Genomic DNA, 25,640 nt, shown 5'->3' on the forward strand with positions numbered 1-25,640 from the left:
GACCCCTCCGGACAGATAAATGAATGTAGAAACTTGCTGAGAGAGGGAAAGCATTAGAGAATGTCCCATTTGGAAGAGTTTCTAATCAGGAGGAAATGAGGAGCCCTTCAAAGAAATCTGCACATTGAGCTACTTCCTCTATGGCAGAAAAAAAGTCAAACAGATGAAGGGAAATTCTGACGTAACCCAAGATTAAATTTCTGACTTTCCCGCCAAGCCTTGCGAAAGAACAGCAGGGCAGGGCATAGAGAGAGGAGCCAGCAGGACGGGAGTGGGGAGCTCCTGTTGATCTGGGCACTTTCTCCTTCATGTCACTGACCTGCCAGGAGCCTCTTTAGGACATGGATCCCAAAGGAGCAAGAGGTACCAGGAAGCGCCGCTGATCTGCACTGACCCCTTTGCCTACTGCTGCCCCACAGGGAACAGGTCAGTGGAATGTTTTCCTTCCTGCCTACCCCACCTTCCTCTCCTCCAGCAGCTGCTCTGTTCCTGCCACCCTCTCCCAGTGACTGCAGTGCTCTCTCCAGCTCCTCTCTCTCCTCTTGTGCATCCCGTCTCTATCCTAATACTGAAAAGGGCCAGAACAAATTTTCTGACACAAAGCAAAGCATGAGGAAGCAGGAATTCTTTACCTGCAGAGGACACAGATGGATCTCTTCTTGTATTTTTTGTATGGTGAGACTTTACAACAGGATATTCATCCATTATAACCATATGTAGGTATTGGAAAGTTTTTCTTATCTAGTACACAAACACCATTTTCCTAGAACTTATTTCCATGCATCCACCTCCTCCTGCAAGTCCTTCTGTGATCCTGGACATTTATTAAGAGGGGTAGCTCTGGTGGTCATATTCAAGGAAGGCTGCCATATTAAATGTGCCCTTGCCTTGAACTGTTCCTCTGGCCATGCACTGTTTCTTCTTCTTCCAGAATTAACCCCAAAATAACTGCAGGCCTCCTTATCTGTTTCTGCACTCGTTCCTGCCATGTTTGTTATCCTGTGTGCCAGCCTTTATATCCTGTGAGAAACAACTGCCCACTTCTGAAAATTTTTAAAGGTTTATTAAACCTTAACAAAAAATACAACAAAAGGACTAAATAAGGAGAAGCAGGCCTGGGAGCTTCCCTCATCGCTGCCTACCACACGACTTCCTCATCTTCAAGATGAATGCTTCACCTTTGATACCCCAGGGGTTGCATCAGCTAAACCTGGCCCCTCCCAAAGTCTGTCTGTCAGCCCTTCTTTGTGTTTATTGGTGGAGCCTGCCTTCTTGCAACTTGACTGGAGGGTCAGGTGTTGTCATACTGCACCTCCCCCTCCCCAGCAACAAACTTTTGTACACCCCTTCTTTCTCCCTGTCCTAGATGACTCAGGGTCTTTGATGGCAACAAGGAGAGGGGGGAGAAGGGGACTATGGGGAGAACATGGGACATCTAAACAAGAGCCTACAATAACATAATTTTACATCAATAAAGCTTCTATTAATATTCATACATTATTCATCCCTTAACAGTGAGAGCCAATAATCTCATTATCCATCTATAACACATCCCTTTCAAATTTGGCCACTTTCCTTTTGAACAACTTCAAAGAACTGATAATGTTTATTCTCTATTTTATTTATCAGCCTCCTGCCAAACAGCCCAACCCTCCCACCTCCCTCTCCCACCCCACCATTTCCACTGCCCTCCTCCCCTGCACATCTCACTCCTCCCCACTGAATCCTTCCCACTGCAGGGAGCTGCTGAGGAGCTGCATGGTCCATCCCTGGATTCTCCAAGCACTGACTCTCCATCCACTCTGACCACAGCCAGGGGCCACATCCCACTGCCTGCCCAGCATCCATCCATGGAGGTGAGCACCGTGACCCCTCTTTTCACCTCACCAGCTGACGGACCTAGTCAGTGTGAGATCACTGTCTCCAGCGTGGCCATGCACTTTGTGACCCTGCTCATTGGTCTCTGTGGGCTGGCTGGGAACGGGGCTTTCCTCTGGCTCCTCCAAATTAATGCCATCACTGACTTTGTGGCATTCAACCAGGCCACCATTGACTTCCTCTTCCTCATCTTCATGGTTCCCTCCACACTGCTCTTCCTTGTGGAGGAGGTTTCCTGCTCTGCTATAATGCCCCCAATGTATTTGAGCCTGCTCTCCCAGCTGTCACTGTTCACCTACACCATGGGGCTGTTCCAGCTGATGTTCATCAGCATCGAGAGGTGCAGGTCCATCCTCTGCCTCTTTTTCTGCGTTGGACAACTTTCCGAGCACTTGTTGTGGGTGGTGATGAGTTCCCTTTTCTGGGCCTTGTTCTTTGTGGTCACCGCTGTCAATCCCACGGTGACTTCCGTGTGCCAGTCATATGAGCAGGAGCAATGCCAGGTGGCTCTCACCTCCATGTACGCCCTCAACCTCTTCCTCTTTGCTGCACCCATGGTCATTTCCAGCACAATCCTCTTCATTCATCTCAAGCCTGGCTCCCAGCAGCAGCCACCCAAGGGAATTGACATCGTTATCTTCCTCGTTGCACTCTTCAGTCTGCCCTTCAGCCTCTGGTCTCTCCTGCAGCAGCTCGGTTACACGGCTGTGCCCTCCCAGGTGGTTTTCCTGCTCACCTGCATCACCAGCAGCATCAAACCCTTCATCTACTTCTTGGTGGGGAGCTGGAAGAGAGCCTGCTCCATGGGGAGCTGCTGGAGACAGTGCTCCATGGAGAGCTGCAGGAAGCACTCCTCCATGCAGTCCCTAAGGAAGGCGATCCACAGGGTGTTTGAGGAGCCAGAAGAGAACATTGCCCACAGAAATGTTCCCTCTGTGGACACAGTGCTCTGAGCCTGCTGATCCCTTCCACTGCACTGCTGAGAGACCCTGGGACAGTGGCTGAGAGATTCCTTGAGTCTCCTGATCAATAAATCCCCACAGGGTCACCCTCCCTGTGCTGGTGCATCCCCAGCCCCTTTCCAGCCCGCTCTGGGCTCTGATCCGTGCTTGGGAGGCCTCAGCCTTGAGGAGCAGCCCCTGGGCTCAGCTCCTGTGGCGCTGATCAGAAACACCCTCTGCTCCCAGGAGCTGCTGCTGTCCAACCACCTCCTGGGGTTTTATCCACAGCCTTGGAAATGACTGTGCTCCCCTGAGTGCCACAGCATCCCTGCTCTCCCACTGTCACAGGAGCTGCCGGCCCCAAGTGTGGCCAGGGTGAAACATGGCTGAGAGTGACGCCCATCCCTTGGGGCCCTGGGAGCAGCGGCCCAAAAGGAGACCCTTGGAGCTCTCCTGGCCCAGCAGCTCTGAGCAGAAGCTCCCTGGCCCTGGGGCCTCTCCGGGCTGGGATCTCTCCCGTCTGCTGCCCTCGGCTGATCCCCGAACGCCGACGGCTCCTGGGCCCATCCCCCCAGGGCTCGAGGCCCAGCCCTTGGCACAGGGAGGAGATGCCAAGGGATCCGCAGGGAGCATTTCACTGCCTGCCAGGGGAATCTCTCACAGGCACCTTGCACTGACCCTGTCTGTCTGTCTGTCTGTCTGTGTGCACACACGTCTGCATCTGCCATGGCAAATGTGGCAGCGATGCTGCTCTCTCAGGTGTGGCAGTGCCTGAGACATCTGAGCGGGTCAGGCCTGGACGGAACTATCCGGCATAAATAAGGTTAAATGCTGCTAAGTGATATTCCTCTGTTGAATGGCTAAGCCTAATCTATAACTGAAGTACTGTTAAGTCTGAGTGCTGCTAATCTGTTAGGCCCTTTTCTTTTTTGTCCTTACCCTCCATTTTATCCTTACCTTGTGTCATTTTGTCACATGCCCTTGCACTCACTCACAAACACACACTCAGGGATAGCACTTTGGTGTGCTGGTGCTTATTATTAAACCTTTTGACTGATTTTACTGGTTTTTACTGATTTCCTTGTGCCTTCAGGAATTCTTCCTCTGCCCTGGCTTTGGCCTCTCCCTCAGCAGGCTGGGGTGGTGAGGCTGCAAGGGCAGGGGGAGTCCGTGCTCCTCAGCACAGCCACCCCCTTCCAGGAGCAGGGTGACATCTGTGTTTGTCACCGTTGTCTCCATGGGGCATCAAAACCCTCCCTGAGGCTTCTCTGAGGTCTCTGAGCTGAGGGTGTTCAGCCTGGAGAAGGGAAGGCTTCAGGGAGACCTTAGAGCCCCTTCCAGAGCCTAAAGAGCCTCCAAGAACTGGAGAGGCACTTTGGACAAAGCCCTGAAGTGACAGAACAAGGGGGAAAGGCTTCCCATTGCCAGAGAACAGGGTTAAGTGGAATATTGGGAAGAAATTCTTCCCCGTGAGAGTGGGGAGGCTCTGGCACAGGTTCCCAGAGATGCCCTGGCAGCCCCAAACCTGGAGGTTTTCCAGGCCAGGCTGGATGTGGTTTGAAGCAGCCCGACCTAGTGGAAGGTGTCCCTGCTTGCAAAGGGGTGAGATCAGGAAAAAACAACCACAATTATTCCCAAGGCTGAGAAGCAGAGGTGTGGTATTGTCCACAAGGGTCCCAGGACGAGGGAAGAGACGATAAAGTTGACTCCATGTATCAGAAGGCTTGCTTTATTATTTTACAATCTATAATATATTAAAACTATACTAAAAGAATAGAAGAAAGGATTTCATCGAAGGCTAGCTAAGGATAGAAAAGGAATGAATAACAAAGGCTTGTCTCAGACCGAGACAGTCTGGGCAGGTGAACTGTGATTGGCCCCTAATTAGAAACAACCAGATGAGACCAATCACAGATCCACCTGCTGCATTCCACAGCAGCAGATAAGAATGGTTTACAGTTTGTTCCTGAGGCCTCTCAGCTTCTCAGGAGGGAAAAATCCTAAGGAAAGGTTTTTTCATAGAACATGTCAGTGACAGAGAGGGATGAGCTCTGGTGGAAGGCTGGAAGGTGCACCACAGCACCCCAAAATCTGGTGTCCTTTAGCTTTTATCGCATCATTAGGGGTACTGTCAGTAAGAAATGGGGGCTCTGATGCTGATAACCGGGCTGCAATCCTGTCCTGGTTTGGCACTGGCCAAAGGCCAGGCACCCACGGAAGCCGTTCACTCACCTTCTCCTTCTCTCAGCTGGGCAGAGGAGAGGGAAATAAACATTAACACAGGGCTCATGAGTTGAGATGAGGACTGGGAGAAAAAACATTCCAACAATAGAAAGAAAAAAGTTTCAAATTTAATGGTATTACTAAATTTATTACAAACAGAGATAGAGTACGATAATGAGAAGCAATATGAAATTTTAAAACACATTTTTCCCCCAGGCCCTCCCTCCTTCCCACCAACAGTGCAGGGAGACAGGGTGAGGGGGTTCTTCACCAGCATTGCTAGCACTGCCAATTCAATACTGTTTACTTGGAAAAAACCTGGTTTATCCATTAAACTAAGAGAGATGGCATATTCAGGTAGTAATTAAAGGAAACAAAACACCGATATCATGATATAATAAATTGGGAGCAATTTAGGGTGTATCTAAAAAGTGTCTTGGCTATAATAGTGTATAAAAATGCCTGGAAATTGTTATTTCTTTGGACATATCTGTGGCAAATATATTTCCAATATGTTGAAAATTTTGACTCAAAATTTTTACACGTTTTTGCTGTAAGACTTCAAAATCTTGGTTTCAGAGGGGACACATCCATGGCTTGTGCTCCCTGGAGCAGCCATGATCCCCAGTGCCCAGAGCTGGGCTGGCACAGACACAATGGCCCAGGGGCTCAGCATTCCCCACCCTGAGTGCTCTGTGAGTGTCACAGCAAAGATCTCCCCAAGTTCATTAATTTTTTAATTTTGTGAGCCAGGTGCAAAGGTCTCTCTGCCTTCAGAAATTCTTCCTCTCCACTGCCTTCAGCTGCTCCCTCAGCAGGCTCAGGTGGTGCAGCAGCAAGGAGAGGAGGAGGCCGTGGTCCTCAGCACAGCCTCCCCCTTCCAGGAGCAGGGTGACAGCTGTGTTTGTCACCATGGGCTCCAGGGGCATCACCTCCCTGCCTGGGGCTTTCCTGAGGTCACCAGCCCCACCACATCCCACACCTTCTCTGCAGCCCCACCACATCCCAAACCTTCTCTCCAGCCCCACCCCATCCCAAACCTTCTCTCCAGCCCCACCACATCCCACACCTTCCCACCACACCCTCCCAGCAGCTCCATCATGTCCCACCCCTCCCACACCACCCTCCCACCCCACTCCCCATGCAGCCCACCCACCTCCCCTCCTTCCCATCCCTCCCAGCCCCGGGCCTGAGGCTCCAGTCCCTCCCCACGGGCTGCTCACCCCAGGCTGCTCTGTAAGGCTTTGGGGCACTGCTTCTCTTGGAGATGCCCCTGCCCAGCTCCATCCCTTCTGTCCAGCCCCCAAACCTCCTTTGGACAGAAACAAGAGGCCACAGAGGGATGGCTCCACTGCTGTTCATTGGGCTGGAGAAACATGGAATTGCCAGGAGGAGCAGAAACACTGCTGGGGGTCCTGAGTGGGGCAGGAGAAGAGCAGGGATGTCTGGAGGGGAAGGCAGCCTGGGGGGAATTTCTAGAGGATGTCAAAGGGAGGCATGATGCCTTAGGATTTTAGCCTTGCTATTTTTCATATCCTGTACTGCATTGGTGCATAACTCTAAACTCCATGGAAAGTGTTAGTTAACTGTCCTCACATTTTGGTCAGACAAAACAATCCCTCTAGGCCTGCAGTTCAAGGACATCCTACTGCCTCAGGCCCAGAAAAGTACAGACAGAAGTGAATTGGGGGAGGGACAACTTGGGGCTAAATGACTTCATGACCTGAAGCTGTAATTGGAGGATTAACCCCTGATTTGTAAATGGATCAAACTTATATCTGTCTGAAAAACTCATGGCCATTGTCCATTTTGGGTGTAGTCCCTCTCGGAGGCTTTGAGTGCCCAGGGGAACCTTTTGAAGGCCTTTCATCAATGCCTCCTTTTATTGTGTTCATCTTGTCTGGCCTCTGTTCTAGGGAGCCAGCCCAAGGCACCAGGCAGACAGGGGCTGGAGGGGGCAGGAGGGCTCTGGGTGCCACCAATCCCAAATCTCCCACTGGACAGCAGCAGAGCCCAACAGGGCACACCTGCAGCCAGGGAGTGGCCAGGGATTGGGAAATCATCGGGATGGTATGGCATGGCATGGCATGGCATGGCATGGCATGGCATGGCATGGCATGGCATGGCATGGCATGGCATGGCATGGCATGGCATGGCATGGCATGGCATAAAGAGTGTGGTAGAGAGGGGATGAAGAGTGATACCAAAATCAGACAGAATGAAGTTCCTAACACCAACTAATGGTGTTACCAAGGGAAGTATTAAGCAGCAGGAAACACAGAAGGATCTCTCCTTATTTCTGTGTGTCATGAGATCTTCCAACAGTTTTTATACATTATAACCGCACATAGACATTAATATTTTTTTAGCTGGTACATAAAGAGCATTTTCCTAGAACACATTTCCATGCATCCTCTTCCTTCTGGAAGACCTTTGATGGCCCAGGAGGATCATTCAGAGGGGTCTCTGGTGGTTGTGTTCACTGTGTGCTGTGATATTAAAGGTGACCTTGCCTTGAACTTTTCCTTTGGCTGTGTGCTCTTGATTCTTGTTACAGAACTTGCCCAAAAAAACCACTGCAGGCCTCCTTATCAGTTTCTCCACTGTTTCCAGCCACGATTACCATCCTCTGGTCCTAGAACTCTACAGCCAGGAGGAGCAGAGACACTGCCGGGTTCCCATGTGGAGTGGGGCAGGATCGTGGTTTTGGGGGGGGAAAGGGGACTCCAGGAGAATCTGTGGTGGTTGAGGCAGTTTAGGAGGGGTCAGAGGGGATTGGAGGGGGACTGGATCCCAGCAGTCCCAGAGGAGAGCAGAGCCTGACAGGCCATGCTCAGAGTGGAGAAGCAGCAGCTGTCTGGGAAACCTGTGGGATGTGATAGGATGGGGTATGGATGGAGAGCGGGGTGGGGATAGGAAGCAAAGATAAGGATGGGATGGGGACAGAATTGGGAGCAGCTGAGCTCTGCTTCCTTGAGCTCAGGCCATGTTTTGGCAATGATCATGGGGCACTATTTCCAGATTGGGAATACTTCTGTAGAGCACCAAGCTCACTCACCAGCACTGCAAGCTCTGCCAGCATTCCAGTGCCACCGGCACCACCAGCATCCCTCTGCTGCTGGAAGGAGCATGACCTCTAAAGGAAGAGAAACGAGGAATGGTCGAAACCTGTTGGGGTAGTGAAGGAAATCAGGGAATGGATCTTCTCCTGGGAAGTATTGTTTCGTATCAGGAGGAATTGCACAGCCATTCACAAAGTCCACTTGGCAAAGAACAAAAAAAAAAAAATTCAAATCAATAGCCCTAAGAGTGGGGAACTCTTACGTAAACAAAGTTGCAAAGCCACTTCTGACTGCGCTGTGACCCCAATGAGTCTGGGGAGCAACAACGGGACAGGGCACAGAGAGAAGACAGAGGGAAAGGAGAGGGGAGCACCCGGTGATCTGGGAACATTCATCTGCATGGTACTGACCTGGGAGGATCCACTTTGGGATAAGGATCCAAAAGACCAAGAGGTACCAGGAAGCGCCGCTGATCTGCACAGACCCTTTGCCTGCTGCTGCCCCACAGGGAACAGGTCAGTGGAATGTTTTCCTTCCTCCCTGCCCCACCTTCCTCTCCTCCAGCAGCTGCTCTGTTCCTGCCACCCTCTCCCAGTGACCGCAGTGCCCTCCCCAGCTCCCCCCTCCTCTGCCCTGCACTTCCCTTCTACATCCCCTGCCAAACAGCCCAACCCTCCCACCTCCCTCTTCCCCCCCACAATTTCTACTGCCCTTCTCCCCTGCACATCTCACCCCTCCCAACTGAACCCTTCCCACTGCAGGGAGCTGCTGAGGAGCCACATGGTCCATTCCTGGATTCTCCAAGCACTGACTCTCCAATTACTCTGACCACAGCCAGGGCCACATCCCACTGCCAGCCCAGCGTCCATCCATGGAGGTGACCAAAGTGTCCCCACCTCCCACCTCACCCACTGAAGGAGATGATCTCTGTGAGACAGATGTCACCGATGTGGCCATACACAGTGTGACACTGCTCATCGGCCTCTGTGGACTGGCTGGAAACAGGGCTGTCATCGGCCTCCTCAGCCTGAAAACCCCCAATGCTGGCATCTTTGTCCTGGCTGTTATCGACTTCCTCTTCCTCCTATTTGCGGTCCCCTCCGCCTTCCTTATCCTGGTGGAGGACGTGTCCTGCTCTCCTATCATGCCCATGCTGTACCTGCGTTTCCTTTTCCAGCTCTCAGTGGTCTCCTACTACTGGGCGCTGCTCTGGCTGATGCGCAGCAGCAACGTGCAGTTTATGGACAAGCTCTGCTGCAATTGGCAGCTTCCTCTGCGCCTCTTGTGGGTGGTGGACAGTAGCCAATCCTGGGCCTTCTTTGCTCTCTTTGCTGTCATTCCTGCAGTGACATTCCTGTGCTCGTCACACAAGCAGAAGCACTGCCAGGCAGCTCTCATCTCCATGTACGCTCCTCATCCTGCTCCTCTTGGTTGTGCCTGTGGTCATTTCCAGCACAGTTGATTTCATTAATGCCAAGCGGGGCTCCCAGCAGCAGCAACCCAAGAGGCGTGACATCGTTACCCTTTTCACTGTGCTGTTAACTCTCCTCTTCAGCCTCTGGAATTTCCTGCAGCAGCTCGGTTACACCGCTGTGTCCTCACAGGCTCTTTTTCTGCTCGTCTGCATCCACAGCAGCATCAAACCCTTCATCTATTTATTGGTGGGGATGTCCACAAGTCCCTGCTCCATGGGGTCCCTCCAGCTCTCCCTCCAGAGGGTCTTTGAGGAGCCAAAAGAAAAAACTGACCACAGTGATAATGCCCCCACAGACACAGCAGTCTGAGCCTGCTGATCTCTTCCACTGCTCTGCTGAAGGACCCCATGAAACTGGCCGAGGGTTTCCTTGATTCACCTGATGAAAAAATATCCACAGGAACTCCCTCCCTGTGATGCTGGATTCCTACAGGAGAAAGGAGCAGGACCATTGCCTTGGGTGTTTTTTGTGGGATGCTCTGCAGGGAGCGCATTGGAGCATGGCTTTCCTCCTCTCTCCTGGATCCACATGGCTCCAAGCAGTGCAGCTGGGCTCAGTGCTGTTCCCCAGCTCTATTCCCCATGGAATGACCCTCATGGCCTCAGCCCCAGGGAATGAACTCCATCTCCTTTGGCTCAGCAGATGAGTTTCATGGTGTTTTCAGGGAGCTCTTGCCTGCAAAGAATGGGACACCTTAATCCCTGGGGACACACCCAGCACGGGGTGGCAGTGATTTCCCAAATCCCAGCAGGGCTGGTACCTCCTGATGGCAGGAGAGGGGTTGGGATCACATGGAGCATGCTTCCCCTTCTGTCCAGCAGAGCCAGCCCTCCATTCCCAGCTGATGGGAAGGGACACCAGGTAGGGCTGCAGAGCTGGGGAGGGACAGCAATATTCCGTTGTCTGTTCAGCGGGAATTTGTCAAATTCTTGAATTCCAGAATGAAATCCTCCTGAATATCAAAGAGCAGGATCAAAGGTGAACTCCACTGAAGCTTTGTGCAGGTGACCAAAAATAGCTTTAAACATGGAAATTCCCATCACCAGATGCTTGGACCATCTAATTGCACAGAGATCAGGGGGTTGTGCTGCTCTTCTGCAGAATGGGCCCCTCCATCCTCTGGTTCCCCAGCATCAATGCCCAGGGAAGCCCTTGACCCTCTCCATCCTGAACCTGGCCACCCTCAGCAGGAGCTGCACAGCCACTCTGCACAGCAACTTCTGCCCCAGCCCAGCCTGTCCTGATCTTTGTCATTCTGTAACCACCCCTCAGTCAGATTTGGATTCATGGCTTATTTATTTCCAGCACAGTAATTCCAGCCCAAAAATTTGTTGAATAAACAACATCCAGGCTTCACTGCAGAGCCTGTCTCTGTTAAACAGTGTCCAAAATGGCTCATTTCCTTCTTTTATCCCATCCTAAAGCCTCTGGCTGGTCTCTGAGCAGGGCAGGTACCTGTCTCATACCAGAGCCCTTCCTAAGGCACGAGCCTGAAATAGTTGGGATGATGTTGGCAGTGCCAAGAGCTCCTCAATCCTCCTGGGAGAGACCTGGGCAGCAGCCACATCTCTTGCTCAGGGGGAAGTAGTCCCTCCTTTTCCCACTGCCTTAAATCCAGGGGAAAGCAATGTGCCACTGCTTCTGGAAAGGGAAGTGAGAGTGAAAGCCGTGGGTGCTGAGTCAGGCTTTGGAGACACAAGTGAGGTTAAACACCTAAGGAGCATTTATTCACTGAGTTGTCAATAATTAACAGAAGAGACTTTGATGTCTGAGAGGGTTTTTCTCTTCCTGTATCCCATTTTCCTGTCCATTGTTGAAAGAGACCATCTGAAGTTTCCCTCATTTGCCTCACAACCATCCCAAGAGCAGAGACTGGCACCACTGAGGACCCTGATCAGAGGTCTGGCCTGGCTGAGGTGGAGGCTCACCCAGTGATTGTTTGCAGCTGTGACTACAGTGCCTCTACAGTGCACTGCCTCCAGCAGGGACTGCCAAGGCACAGCTCGCCCTGTATGCTTGTGCCTGCTTCACCACAGTGGCCCATGAATTTCCCCACCTCTCAGCCAAATGAACTTTCAGGGGTAACTTTGGTGGTCCCCCATGGAAAACCCTTCATCTGCCTCACTACCACCGTGACGGACCGAGACTGAAGCCCCCTCCCAAGGACTGAGGCTGACACCCTGTAATCCTAACATGAGGGGGAGGAGGAGGGGGGTACCAGGGCTGGTCTGATCGAAGTGAGATGTTTGCCCCGGTGTGTTCCTTCCCTGGCCCAAAAAAAACAATGGGTCTCGCTCACTGCTGAGATCATGGACTGTCTGTACCCGTTTTCAATACCTGCTGCCCCTCAGCGATTTCAATAGACTTAATTCTTTATTGAAAGTCTTACCCCTCGGCCATTTCAAGACCTGTTCCCCCCTTGGCAAAGGACTACAATAGACCCCTGAGAAAACCAAGACTTTGAGATTCTCCCTGATGTGGCTAGGTGAATTTCCCATCAACTGGACAACGAGGATTTCATCTCTACATTTGGTAGCTATACCCCCTTTCTTTCTCTCTCTCTCTCTCTCTCTCTCTCTTTCTCTCTCTCTCTTTTATCTTTTATCTGTTTTCTAATTCCTTTATGGGATTTGCTGTGGTCATTCTATAAAAGGTGTATTAAATCCCCTCCATGTTGTTTTTTGCACTCCACTCCGGGATCAGTTAATGAACCATCACGATTCCCCCACTTGCTCTAGCAGATTGTGACAATTGGAAAGCAGAAACTTTACAGTGTGAAGTCCGGTCCTCTTCTCCAGGGAAGAACAACTCAACTAGGGGGTTTCCCCCATGGCAAGTGCAGGAGGACCATGACCCTCCAATCTAATTTTTCTACTTCCCAGCACCTTCTTGTCTCCTGTGTCACCCAGGCCACTCCCCACCTGAGCTTCCTTTCAAAAGAGCAAAGATTTCAAACCAAAAGTTTTCCCGGCTGATCCTCCCCATGGCAGAAGGAGAAATGGAAAGAGATGATCTATAAGGTTCCTTCAAACTCAAACCATTCCATGAGGATTCCTCTCATCATTCAGATTCCACTCCAGGCAGGAGTTCCCCTGCTGCACACAGCACCAGCCTGACAGAGCTCAAGGAGCATTTGGACAATGCTCTCAGGCACAGGCTGGGATGGTTGGGATGTCCTGGGACAGGAGCTCAACTCCATGATCCTTGTGGGTCCCATCCAGCTCTTGGTATTTTATGATGCCTCTCTTCCATGATGATTCCACTTGATGATGATTCCCCTGTGTAGTCCCTATTCCCTGGCTCTGGCACATCCTCAAAAGCCCTCTGGAAGGCAACACTAAGAGAGGGGCGAATTCCTTTGCACAGCTCCCAGCCAGGCAGTAAATCAGAGGATGGGCACTGCTCTTGGCCAAGGAGCCAGAGCACAGCCCCCTTCCCAGCATCCCACACAGGCACAGCAGCAGCAGCAGCGTGACAGGCACTTTGCTCCACTGCCTGCTGGCACACTGGCTCCAGTTGTCGTGGCTCTCCTCATCCCAGCTCCCCTAGGATGCCTTCCCACCGGGCTGGCTCCAGCAGGCACGGCTGGCTCCCTCCGTGGCAGGGGACAAAATGCTCATGGTGACACCTCTGCTGCTTCTCCTCCCCTCACACAGATGGAGCGGTGACAAACAGAGACACCTGAGCAACGCTGCTGTCCCGCAAACGTGGCTTTTCCCATCTTTTCCTACCCACAGCTTCCATGTGGAGCAGCACTGGCAGGGGTGAGGGACAGGACAGATGGCAAGTAGGATGTGGGAGCCAGGTCTGGTGTGCCTGGCACAAAAGCCAGGGAGATACCTCCTTCCTGGATGTGGACAGGACAGAGCTGGAGCAGGAAAACAATTGGAGAAGAAAGGAATTCCCCATGGAGATATCAGAGAACAAATGGCTTTGGGATGGATCTGAGCTGGACTCCCAGATGTCAGTTGATATCACTGAGCTGCTGGATTCCTTCAGCAGGACACTCATTTCAATATTTCCTCCCCTTCCCACAGCATTTCCAGCTTTTAATTCCCTACAGACCTCAATTCTGCCCCCAAAATCCATGACCACGTTCCACCCAATGAGGGGGCCCTGATTCAGGTGGAAGAGAAGAGTCTGACCTTGTTTCCTCCCGCAGCCTGGAGAACTTCCCCACACCGCACTCACCTCACCTCCCACCCTCCAGCTGCTGTCCCTGGGCCGGGATCTTCAGGAGGTTCCCTGGAATGGTCCCTTGGGAAAGGGGAGCGCAGCCCGCAGGGTGAGCCCAAGCAGCGTCCGGCGCGGGCTCTGTCCCAGCTCCTGCCACAGCCCCTGCTCTCCTGCTGCCTCGTGTTCTCCAGGGCTCTCACACACAGGCAGCTGCTTCAGAGCCTGGCACAGGATCAGGGCTCTGCTCCTCACCTGCTCTTCACTCTGCCCAGCAAATGAGCAACAGGAGAGAGCCTCAGCAACCAGACCGATGCACAAAGCACTTTGTCTCCAGCTCAGCTTCTCTTCCATTTAAAAGCAACTCCAATCCTCAAATGTTGTCTCTTGGACTGCCTGACTTGACTCCTCCCTTTCCTGGACTGGATCATTACGACTCTGTACAACAAATGTGCTGTGAAACTTTGATTCTGGTTCAAATCTAGGTTAGGCACTTGTATACCCCAATTTCAGTGGCACCACAACGACACCACACACTTTCCAAGAAGGATTCTTGCAATAATCATTTTTTTGTGCATGAGCTGGAGCACAGGCACACAGCAGACAGATGATTTGGGATTTCAGCATTGTCCTTTCTTCTAGGAGACAAATCCATGCTGCTCTCTTGACTTTAATCCTTAGGAGGTTGCAGGTTTCATCTGAGTCACCTTCTAAACTCCACTGGCAGTCAGACAGCAGCCTACAGTGAATTCCAAGGAATTCCTAGCAAGGTGAGGTGAGATGATTCCCACCTAGGCTGACATGTCCCTCAGGGATCTGGGATGCTCCTTATACTGGAAACTGGTGTGTATGATGGCCCTGGGACCAGAACTGTCACCTCTCTCCCTGCTGACACCGTGTCTGTGTCCCCAGCTATGCAATCTCACATCCCCTCACCAGTCCAATCCTTTCAAGGGCAAACACTTCATGATCCAGGAGCTGATGGGGCACCAGGAGAGTTGGAGAGGGACTTTGGACAAGAGCATGGAGTGACAGGACAAGGGCGAATGGCTTCTCACTGACAGAGGGTAGGATCAGATTGGATATTAGGGAAAAATCCCTCGCTGTGCGGGTGGTGAGGTCCTGGCATAGGTTGCCCGGAGGGTTGGGGTCAGGTAAAAACAAACACAAGGGCTCCCATGTCTGAGGAGGATGAGGATAAGCCCTAATGAAAGGATGGAAAGGGGATCATAGTATCCCAAAATCTGGTCCCTAATAGCTTTTATTGCATCATCAGGGGATTGGCAGTAATTAGGGTGGGCTCTAAGTGCTGATGACCTGGCTGCAAGCAACTGAGTGCTTTCCTTCCCTTGGGCTGTGTGAGCCTGCATTGGAATGACAGAAATGGGAATTCTCAGCTCAGGTTGCTTTCTTGGGGCCAGGGAAGATTTTGGCAATGATCCTGAAACACAACCCAAAATGGGAGTTGTTTCTGAGAAGCACCCAGATGCTTGCACAGTGCTGTGAGCACTTCCAACACTGCCAGCATTCCAGTGCCACCAGCAGCTCTCTGCTGCTGTAGGGACAATGACCCCTCTGGGTAGACAAATCAGGAATGGTAGAAAGCTGCTGAGAGAGGGAAAGCATTTGGAGAATGTCCCATTTGGAAAAGAGTTTATAAGCAGGAGGAAATGAGGAGCCATTTAAAAAAATCTGCACGTTGAGCTACTTCCTCTATGGCAGAAAAAAAAAGTCAAGACAAATAACTCCGAGGAAGTGAAATTCTGATGTAGCCAAAGAGGCAATTTCCGACTCTCCCGTGACTCCACCAAGCCTTGGGAAACAGCACCAGGACTGGGCACAGAGAGAAGCCAGCAGGATGGGAATGAGGAGCTCCTGGTGATCTGGGCACTTTCTCCTTCCTGTCCCTGACCTGCCAGGAGCCGCTTTAGGACATGGATCCCAAAGGAGCAAGAGGTACCAGGAAGCGCCGCTGATCTGCACTGACCCCTTTGCCTGCTGCTGCCCCACAGGGAACAGGTCAGTGGAATGTTTTCCTTCCTCCCTACCCCACCTTCCTCTCCTCCAGCAGCTGCTCTGTTCCTGCCACCCTCTCCCAGTGACTGCAGTGCCCTCCCCAGCTCCCCACTCCTCTGCCCTGTTCTGGAACAGCCCAACCCTCCCACCTCCCTCTCCCAGTCCACAATTTCCACTGCCCTCCTCCCTTGCGCATCTCACTTCTCTACTGAATCCTTCCCACTGCAGGGAGCTGCTGAGGACCCGCATGGTCCATCCCTGGATTCTCCAAGCACTGATTCCCCAGCCACGCTGACCACAGCCAGGGCCACATCCCACTGCCTGCCCAGCGTTCATCCATGGAAGTGACCACCGTGTCCCCACCTCCTACCTCACCCACTGAAAGATATGATCTCTGTGAGCCAGATGTCCCCAGCGTGGCCACACACAGTGTGACCCTGCTCATCTGCCTCCGTTGGCTGGCTGGGAACGGGGCTGTGCTTTGGCTCCTTGGCTCCAACGGTTCATCCAGGAACAGCACCATCCTTTACATACTCCGGCTGACTTTTTTGGACTTCCTTCTCCTCCTCTTTGTGTTGCCCTCCACTCTGCTCTTCCTGCTGGAGAATGTGTCCTGCTCTATCATCATGCCTTTGTGGTACGTAGGGTTGCTTTTCAGGATGTTACCAGTGTCACGCAGCTTGTGGCTGTGCACACTGACATTAATCAGCATCAAGAGGTGCAGGTCCATCCACTGCCCGCTCTGGCTCTGCTGCCACCATCCCCAGCAGCTGTTGAAGGTGATGCATGCCCTGCTTGTAGCCTTCTTCATCACTTTCATCATGTTCACTGTCGTGATATTTTCTCTATGCATGGTCCTGCTTTCTGAGTACTGCTGGGTTTCTTACATCTCCGTGCACATCTTCAACCTCCTCCTCTGTGCTCCCTTCATGCGCTTTTCCATCACAATCCTCTTCACTCATTTCAAGCCTGGCTCCCATCAGCACCAACCCAAGAGACTCGACATTGTTATCTGCCTCATTGTGCTCTTCACTCTGCCCCTCAGTCTCTGCAATCTCCTGCAGGAACTTGGCTACACCACTGTGCCCTCCCAGGTTCTTTTCCTGCTTACCTGCACCCACAGCAGCATCAACCCCTTCATCTACTTCTTGGTGGGGAGGTGCTGGAGGCCCAGCTCTGTGGGGTCCCTACGGCTCTCCCTCCAGAGGGTCTTTGAGGAGCCAGAAGAAAACACTGCCCACAGGGATGATCCTGCCATGGACAGAGAAGCCTGAGCCTGTTGATCCCTTCCACTGCACTGCTGAGAGACCCTGGGAGAGTGGCTGAAAGATTCCTTGAGTCTCCTGATCAATAAATCCCCACAGGGTCACCCTCCCTGTGCTGGTGCATCCTCAGCCCCTTTCCAGTCCGCTCTGGGCTCTGATCCGTGCTTGGGAGGCCTCAGCCTTGAGGAGCAGCCCCTGGGCTCAGCTCCTGCGGTGCTGATCAGAAACACCCTCTGCTCCCAGGAGCTGCTGCTGTCCAACCACCTCCTGGGGTTTTATCCACAGCCTTGGAAATGACTGTGCTCCCCTGAGTGCCACAGCATCCCTGCTCTCCCACTGTCACAGGAGCTGCCGGCCCCAAGTGTGGCCAGGGTGAAACATGGCTGAGAGTGACGCCCATCCCTTGGGGCCCTGGGAGCAGCGGCCCAAAAGGAGACCCTTGGAGCTCTCCTGGCCCAGCAGCGCTGAGCAGAAGCTCCCTGGCCCTGGGGCCTCTCCGGGCTGGGATCTCTCCCGTCTGCTGCCCTCGGCTGATCCCCGAACGCCGACGGCTCCTGGGCCCATCCCCCCAGGGCTCGAGGCCCAGCCCTTGGCACAGGGAGGAGATGCCAAGGGATCCGCAGGGAGTATTTGCCCCTAAACCCCTGCAGACCTCTTAATCTGTTTCTACACTGGCTCCAGCCACGTTTTTCATCCTCTGTTCTTCTGTGGAGCCCATTGGAACTGTGCTTTCCTCCTCCCTCCTGTATCCTGGAACCCTATGGCCAGCAGGAGCAGAGACACTGCCAGGGGTCCCTGGTGGAGTGGGGCAGGATCGGGACTGTTGGAGGGGAAAGGGGGACCCAGGGACGGTCTGGGGATTTGGAGGTGGTTTCAGAGGGGCAGGAGAGAGTCAGAGGGGGTAGGAGGGGATCTGGATCCTGGCAATCCCAAATCTCCCCACTGGAGGAGAGCAGAGCCTGACAGGCTGCACTTGTAGCGGAGGAGTGGTTGTGTCTTGGAAAGCTCTGGGATGAGATAGGATGGGGTGAGGATGGAGATGGGATGGGGAGAGGATAGGAAGCCACTCAGTTCTGCTTCCTTTGGCCCTGAGAATGTTTTGGCAATTATCATGGAGCTGTTCCCAGAATGGGAGTTGTTTCTGAGAAGCAGACAGATCCTTAGGCAGCACTGCCAGCAGCATTCCAGTGTCACCAGCACCACCAGCATCCCTCTGCTGCTGGAGGAACAATGACCCCTCACGGAAGAGAAACGAGGAATGGCACAAACCTGTCAGGTGTGGGAAAGCAGTTGAAGAATGAGACACTTTCCTGGGAAGGAGTGTTTCAGATTAGGGGGAAATGAGGAGCCATTAAAAATGTTATAAACAGGTGCTATAGTGATTGACCCTCGCAAGTGCTGAATGAATATTACGTGTGTTACAATGTTAAAAGAAGCTCTATTGAGATTTGGAGTTTTTCTAACGTGAGTACTGTGCTCGTGTCGAAAGTTGTAACGCTGATCTCTGACCATGGCGGGCAGTCACAGCCCGAAGCGCTGCACAAGCTCCGGGAAGGCGGGATGAGGCGGAGCTGTGTTGGAAAAGCAGAATGTGTCTGCATGTGGGGGTTGGTGACCAAGAGGGTACAAAGCCAGTTTCTGTTTTGGGCAGTGTGCCTCTGGACGTTATTTTGTCCCGTGTTGTAGTTTATTAAACTTTTTAAAATTTTAAGAAGTGAATTGTCGTTTTTCACAAAAAAAAAAAAAAAAAAAAAAAAAAAAAAAAAAAAGGACCTCTTGATTTGTAGGGGAAATTAAAAATAATCAAGAACAATAATTCAGAGGCTCTGAAGCAATGATGGAGCAAAATTTGTAAAACCATTTCCGACTGCCCTGTGACTGCACCAAGCCCTGGGGAACAACACCAGGAAAGGGCACGGAGAGGAGCCAGCAGGACGGGAATGAGGAGCTCCTGGTGATCTGGGCACTTTCTCCTTCATGTCCCTGACCTGGCAGGAGCTGCATTAGGACATGGATCCCAAAGGAGCAAGAGGTACCAGGAAGCGCCACTGATCTGCACAGACCCCTTTGCCTGCTGCTGCCCCACAGGGAACAGGTCAGTGGAATGTTTTCCTTCCTCCCTACCCCACCTTCCTCTCCTCCAGCAGCTGCTCTGTTCCTGCCACCCTCTCCTGGTGACTGCAGTGCCTCAACCTGGTCCCCCTCCTCTGCCCTGTGCATCCCGTCTGTATCTTGACATTGAATCGGCTGAAATAAACTTTCTAACACAATGGGAAGCATTAGGAAGCAGGAATTCCTTAGCTGCAAGGCACACACAGAAGGATCTCTCTTTGATCTGTGTGTGGTGACAGAGGTTACAACAGGGGTTTTAGCCATCATAAGCACAGTCATTAACGTGTGTTTCATAGCTCATACATAAATATCATTTTCCTAGAACTAATTTCCATCTGTCCTTCCCCAAGTCCTTTCATGGTCCTGGAAGATCATTCAGAGGGGTCTCTGGTGGTTGTATTCACTGAGTGCTGTGATATTAAATGCGACCTTGCCTTGAACGTTTCCTTTGGCCATGCAATGTCGCTTCTTTTTACAGAACTTGCCCCAAAACCACTGCAGGCCTCCTAATCTGTTACTTCACTGGCTCCAGCCACATTTTTCATGCTGTGTTCTCCTGAGAAGCGCATTGGAGCTGGGCTTTCTTCCTCCCTCCTGGATCCTAGAACCCTATGGCCAGGAGGAGCAGAGACACTGCTGGGGTCTGTCACAAGCGGGGCTGTCAGGGGGAAAAAAATCAGCCCTGGGTGGGTTCTGGGGTGTCAGAGCAGGCTGGAGGGGTCAGGAGAGGGTCAGAGGGGGCTGGAGGGGGTCTGGATGCTGGCAAAGCCAGAGGAGAGCAGAGCTTAACACGCTCAGAGTGGGGGAGTGGCTCCATCTGGGAAAGCTGTGGGATGTGATAGGATGGGGTGAGGATGGTGAACAGAGTGGGAAGGGGAGGGGAGAGGAAGAGGGAGAGGGAGAGGGAGAAGGAGAGGGAGAGGGACGAGCTCAGCTCTGCTTCCTTGGGCCCAGGGGAGGCTTTTTCAATGATCCCAGAGTTCTTCCCTAAATAGGAGTTACTTCTGACAAGCACCCAGCTGACTCACCAGCACTTCGAGTACTGCCAGTATTGCAGTGCCACCAGTACCACCAGCACCCCTCTGCTGCTGGTGGGACAATGAACCCTCAGAGAAGGGAAACAAGGAACGGTACAAGTCTCTCAGGAGAGGGAAGGCAGTTGGAGAATGGGACATTCTGCAGGGAAGGAATGTTTCTCATCAGGTGGAAATTAAGGGGCATTTGGAAAATATTTCATTTGGAGCTTTTCGCAAAAGCCACTTCCTCTGTAGCAATTAAAAAAAAAAAAAAAAAACCAAGATAAAGAATTCTGAGGAACGAAAGTTCTGACATAGCCAAAGATGCAATTTCCAACTCCATTGTGACTCCATCAAGCCTTGGGGAGCAACAGCAGGGCAGGGCACACAGAGAGGAGCCAGAGAGACAGGAGTGGAGAGCTCCTGGTGATCTGGGCACTTTCTACCTTCATGTCCCTGACCTGGCAGGAGCCGCTTTAGGACATGGATCCCAAAGGAGCAAGAGGTACCAGGGAGCGCCACTGATCTGCACAGACCCTTTGCCTGCTGCTGCCCCACAGGGAACAGGTCAGTGGAATGTTTTCCTTCCTCCCTACCCCACCTTCCTCTCCTCCAGCAGCTGCTCTGTTCCTGCCACCCTCTCCCGGTGACTGCAGTGCCCTCTCCAGATCTTCCCTCCTCTGCCCTGCACTCTTCCCTTCTGCATCTCCTGCTGAATAGTCCAAGCACACTCCCTCCCTCTCCCACCCCACCATTTCTACCACCCACTTCCCCTGCACATCTCATACCTCCCCACTGAATTCTTCCCACCGCAGGGAGCTGCTGAGGAGCCGCATGGTCCATCCCTGAATTCTCCAAGCACTGACTGCCCATCCACTATGACCACAGCTGGGGCCACATCCCACTGCCTGCCCAGCGTCCATCCATGGAGGTGAGCACTGTGTCCCCAAATCCTGCCTCACCCACTGAAGGAGACAATCTGTGTGAGACTGATGTCACCAGCATGGCCATACACAGTGTGACACTGCTCATTTGCCTCTGTGGGCTGGCTGGGAATGGGGCTGTGCTCCTCCTCCTTGGCTCCTGCTGTTTGTACAGGAACAGCACCATTCTTTACATCCTCATGCTGACTCTTTTAGACTTCCTCTTCCTCCTCTTTCTGGTCCCCTCCCCTCTGCTCTTTCTGCTGGAGAATGTGTCCTGCTCTATCATCATGCCCTTTGGGCTATGTGTGGTTGCTTTTCAGGGTGTCACTGCTATCATACAGCTTGTGGCTGTACACGCTGACATTAATCAGCATCAAGAGGTGCAGGTCCATCCACTGCTCGCTCTGGCTCTGCTGCCACCATCCCAAGCAGCTGTTGAAGGAGAATCATGCCCTGCTCGGAGCCTTCTTCAGCACTCTTGTCATTGCCATTGGCACAATAATTTCTCTGTGCATGTTCCAGCTATCTGAGCACTGCTGGGTGTCTCTCATCTCCATGAACACCTTCAACTCCCTCCTCTGTGCTCCCTTCATGCTCATTTCCAGCACAATCCTCTTCACTCATTTCAAACCTGGCTCCCAGCAGCACCAACCCAAGAGACTCGACATTGCTATCTGCCTCATTGTGCTCTTCACTCTGCCCCGCAGCCTTTGGAACTTACTGCAGCACCTTGGCTACACCACTGTGCCCTCCCAGGTGGCTTTCCTGCTCACCTGCACCCACAGCAGCATCAACCCCTTCATCTACTTCTTGGTGGGGAGGTGCTGGAGGCCCTGCTCCATGGGGTCCCTCCAGTTCTCCCTCCAGAGGGTCTTTGAGGAGCCAGCAGAAAACACTGCCTACTGCCATGATCCCACCATGGACAGAGAAGCCTGAGCCTGTTGATCCCTTCCACTGCACTGCTGAGAGACCCTGGGACAGTGGCTGAGAGATTCCTTGAGTCTCCTGATCAATAAATCCCCACAGGGTCACCCTCCCTGTGCTGGTGCATCCTCAGCCCCTTTCCAGCCCGCTCTGGGCTCTGATCCGTGCTTGGGAGGCCTCAGCCTTGAGGAGCAGCCCCTGGGCTCAGCTCCTGTGGCGCTGATCAGAAACACCCTCTGCTCCCAGGAGCTGCTGCTGTCCAACCACCTCCTGGGGTTTTATCCACAGCCTTGGAAATGACTGTGCTCCCCTGAGTGCCACAGCATCCCTGCTCTCCCACTGTCACAGCCACGGGATGGGATGGGATGGGATGGGATGGGATGGGATGGGATGGGATGGGATGGGATGGGATGGGATGGGATGGGATGGGATGGGATGGGATGGGATGGGATGGGATGGGATGGGATGGGATGGGATGGGATGGGATGGGATGGGATGGGATGGGATGGGGAGAGGTGTGGAGATCAGAATTGGGAATGATACCAAAATCAGCTGGAATAAACTTTCCAACACAATGGGAAGCATTAGGAAGCAGGAATTCTTTGCCTCCAAAAGACACACAGAAGGATCTCTCCATATTTCTTTTTGGGTGAGAATTTAGGACTTTACAACAAGGTTTTTACCCATCATAACCACACAGAGACATAAAAGTGTCTTTCTTATCTAATACATAAACATCACTTTCCTCAGACTCATTTCCAGGTATCCACCTCCTTCTCCAAGTCCTTTCCTGGCCCTGGAGGATCATTCAGAGGGATTTCTGGTGTTTTTATTCACTGAGTGCTGAGATATTAAAGATGACCTTGCCTTGAACTTTTCCTTTGGCCGTGCAGTGTTGCTTCTTGTTACAGAACTTGCCCCAAAAACCCTGCAGGCCTTCAAATCTGTTTCTGCACTGGCTCCACCCATGATTACCATCCTGTGTTCTCCTGAGGAGCACATTGGAGCCAGGCTTTCCCCCTCCCTCCTGGATCCTAGAATCCTATGGCCAGGAGGAGCAGGGACACTGCCGGGGTTCTGGATGGATCAGAGCAGGTTCTGGCCTGTTGGGTGGGAAAGGGGGCCCTGGGGACGGTCTGGGGTGTTTGAGGCAGTTTCAGAGGGGTCTGGAGAGGGTCGGAGAAGGTTTGAGGGGGTCTGGAAGCCAGCAATCCCAAATCTCCCCACTGGAGGACAGCAGAGCCTGACAGGCTGTGCTCAGAGTAGGGAAAGGCTCCGTCTGGGAAACCTGTGGGATGAGATAGGATGGGGTGAGGATGGAGAGTGGTGTAGGGATGGGGATGGGGATCAGGGGTGGGGATGAGATGGGATAGGATAGGGAGCAGCTGAGCTGTGCTTTCTTGGGACCAGAGCATGTTTTGGCAATGATCCTGGAGCCCTTCCCGGAATGGGAGTTACTTCTGAGAAGCACCCAGCTGACTCATCAGCACTGCCAGCACTGGTAGCACTGCCAACAGCATTCCAGTGCCACCAGCACCACCAGCATCCCTCTGCTCCTGGAGGGACAATGACCCCAAAGGGAGGGGAAACAAGGAATGGTAGAAACCTGTCTGGAGAGGGAAAGCATTTGGAGAGTGGGACAATCTGCAGGGAAGGAGTGTTTCTAATCAGGATAAAATTATGAGCCAAAGTATTTCATGTGGAGCTTTTGGCAAAACTCAGTTCCTCTGTAGCAAAAAAAAACCCAAAAATCCACCCAGGATAAATATCTCTGAGGAAGTAGAGCTCTGACATAGCCAAAGATGCAATTTCTGACTGCTCCATAACTGCACTGAGTCTTGGGGGGCAACAACAGGATTGAGCACAGACAGCAGGTGGTGTGACAGGAGTGGGGAGCTCCTGTTGATCTGGGCACTTTCTCCTTCATGTCCCTGACCTGCCAGGAGCCGCTTTAGGACATGGATCCCAAAGGAGCAAGAGGTACCAGGGAGTGCCACTGATCTGCACAGACCCCTTTGCCTGCTGCTGCCCCACAGGGAACAGGTCAATGGAATGTTTTCCTTCTTCCCTACCCCATCTTCCTCTCCTGCAGCTGCTGCTCTGTTCCTGCCACCCTCTCTTGGTGACCACACTGCCCTCCCGAGCTCCTCCCTCCTCTACCCTGTGCTTTCCTTTCACATGCCCCATCCAATTCTCTCACCTCCCTCTCCAACCCCTCAATTCCCAACAACCTCCTCCCCTGCACATCTCACCCCTCCCCACTGAATCCTTCCCACTGCAGGGAGCTGCTGAGGAGCCGCATGGTCCATCTCTGGATTCTCCAAGCACTGACTCCCCAGCCACTCTGACCACAGCCAGGGCCACATCCCACTGCCTGCCCAGCGTCCATCCATGGAGGTGAGCAGCGTGTTCCCATCTCCTGCCTCACCCACTGAGGGAGATAATACATGTGGGATTGATATCACTGATGTGGCCATAGGTGGCATCGTGCTGCTCATCTGCCTCTGTGGGCTGGCTGGCAACGGGGCTCTCCTCTGCCTCCTCAGCTTCTGCAGGAACCCCATCACAGTCTATATCTTCCATTTGGCTGTCGCTGACTTCATCTTCCTGCTCTTTGTGGCCACCTCCCTCCTGCTCCACCTGCTGGAGGAAGTTTCCTGCTCCACTATTATGCTCCGGGAGTTCCTGAGGTTGTTTTTCCAGCTCTCGCTGTTCTGTTACACCACGGGGCTCTACCTGCTGACAGCCATCAGCATTGAGAGGTGCACATCCGTCCTCTGCCCACTCTGGTACCGCTGCCACCGTCCCCAGCACCTCTCAGGCTTCATGAGTGTCCTTCTCTGGGCCCTCCCCTTTGTTACAGTGGTTATCCTGTGCCTGTCACTAAAGCCCCAGCACTGCCAGGTGTCTCTCATCTCCATGAATGCCCTCAACCTCCTGTTCTTTGCTCCAGCCATGGTCATTTCCAGCACAATTCTCTTCTTAAGGTCAAGTGTGGCTCCCAGCAGCACCAACCCAAGAGACTCGACATCGTTATCCTCCTCACTGTGCTCCTTGTCCTCCCCTTCACTCTCCCACTCAGCCTCTGGACTTTACTGCAGCAGTTCGGCTCCACCATTGTGTCACCCCAAGTGGTTTTCTCACTCACCTGCATCCACAGCACCATCAACCCCTTCATCTACTTCTCGGTGGGGAGCTGCAGGAGGCCCTGCTCCACGGAGTGTTGCAGGAGGCCCTGCTCCATGGAGTCCCTAAGGAAGGCCCTCCTGAGAGTCTTTGGGGACACAGAAGAAAACACTGCCTGCAGCAATGATCCCATCATGGACGTTGTGCTCTCAGCCTGTTGATTCCTGCCACTGCACTGCTGAATAACCCCGGGACGGCAGCCGAGGGACTCCTCGAGTGACCTGATCAATAAATATCCACAGTATCACACTCCCTCTGCTGGTGCATCCTCACCCTCCTTCCAGTCCACACTAAGATCTCAGAAATGCTCCTGGCCAATGAATTCCGTTGTGCTGATGCTTAATATTAAATGTGGCTTTTACTGAGTCGCTTGGCGGTGACTTTTTCAGCGATCTCAAACACTTGTTTGGAGCACTCTCGCGGTGTAATCCCGCAGGAGAAGG

At 52.6% G+C, this 25,640-nt stretch overlaps 5 protein-coding genes across 9 annotated transcripts in view; 4 read left to right on the top strand and 1 right to left on the bottom strand.

Moving 5' to 3' along the window:
- The window catches only part of LOC103822240 (mas-related G-protein coupled receptor member D-like), a 37,075-nt gene extending 33,198 nt beyond the window's left edge, over positions 1-3,877 (top strand). The window contains exons 1-2 of one of the 2 annotated variants that reach the window (XM_050975016.1): positions 341-426; positions 1,740-3,877. In XM_050975016.1, coding sequence (XP_050830973.1) covers positions 1,851-2,831 — 981 coding nt within the window. In that variant the 5' untranslated portion in view covers positions 341-426; positions 1,740-1,850 and the 3' untranslated portion in view covers positions 2,832-3,877. Of the gene's footprint in view, positions 1-340; positions 427-1,739 lie in introns of those variants that run through there. The other variant, XM_050975017.1, reaches the window with a different exon arrangement.
- LOC108963099 (mas-related G-protein coupled receptor member D-like) overlaps positions 1-13,733 on the bottom strand; it is an 84,613-nt gene extending 70,880 nt beyond the window's left edge. Inside the window, 1 exon segment of the mRNA XM_050975027.1 lies at positions 13,261-13,733. The gene's annotated coding sequence lies outside the window, so the exon portion shown is untranslated.
- LOC103822246 (proto-oncogene Mas-like) overlaps positions 1-25,640 on the top strand; it is a 53,431-nt gene that overhangs the window by 25,322 nt on the left and 2,469 nt on the right. The window contains exons 2-3 of one of the 4 annotated variants that reach the window (XM_050975012.1): positions 19,624-19,786; positions 20,630-20,728. The gene's annotated coding sequence lies outside the window, so the exon portion shown is untranslated. Of the gene's footprint in view, positions 1-8,600; positions 8,620-19,623; positions 19,787-20,629; positions 20,729-25,640 lie in introns of those variants that run through there. The other 3 variants (XM_050975013.1, XM_030240443.2, XM_050975014.1) reach the window with 3 other exon arrangements.
- On the top strand, positions 8,976-10,742 carry LOC115485480 (mas-related G-protein coupled receptor member H-like). Its single transcript, XM_030240450.2, is given in 2 exon segments — positions 8,976-9,515; positions 9,517-10,742. Coding segments are annotated over 2 exon segments (912 nt in total). The 3' UTR covers positions 9,889-10,742.
- LOC103822244 (mas-related G-protein coupled receptor member H-like) lies at positions 16,620-25,562 on the top strand. The gene is given in 4 exon segments (XM_050974681.1): positions 16,620-16,919; positions 21,050-21,092; positions 24,491-24,991; positions 24,994-25,562. Coding segments are annotated over 4 exon segments (1,209 nt in total). The 3' UTR covers positions 25,359-25,562.

This window comes from Serinus canaria, chromosome 5 (genome assembly GCF_022539315.1).
Source record: "Serinus canaria isolate serCan28SL12 chromosome 5, serCan2020, whole genome shotgun sequence".
Classification (NCBI taxonomy): domain Eukaryota; kingdom Metazoa; phylum Chordata; class Aves; order Passeriformes; family Fringillidae; genus Serinus; species Serinus canaria.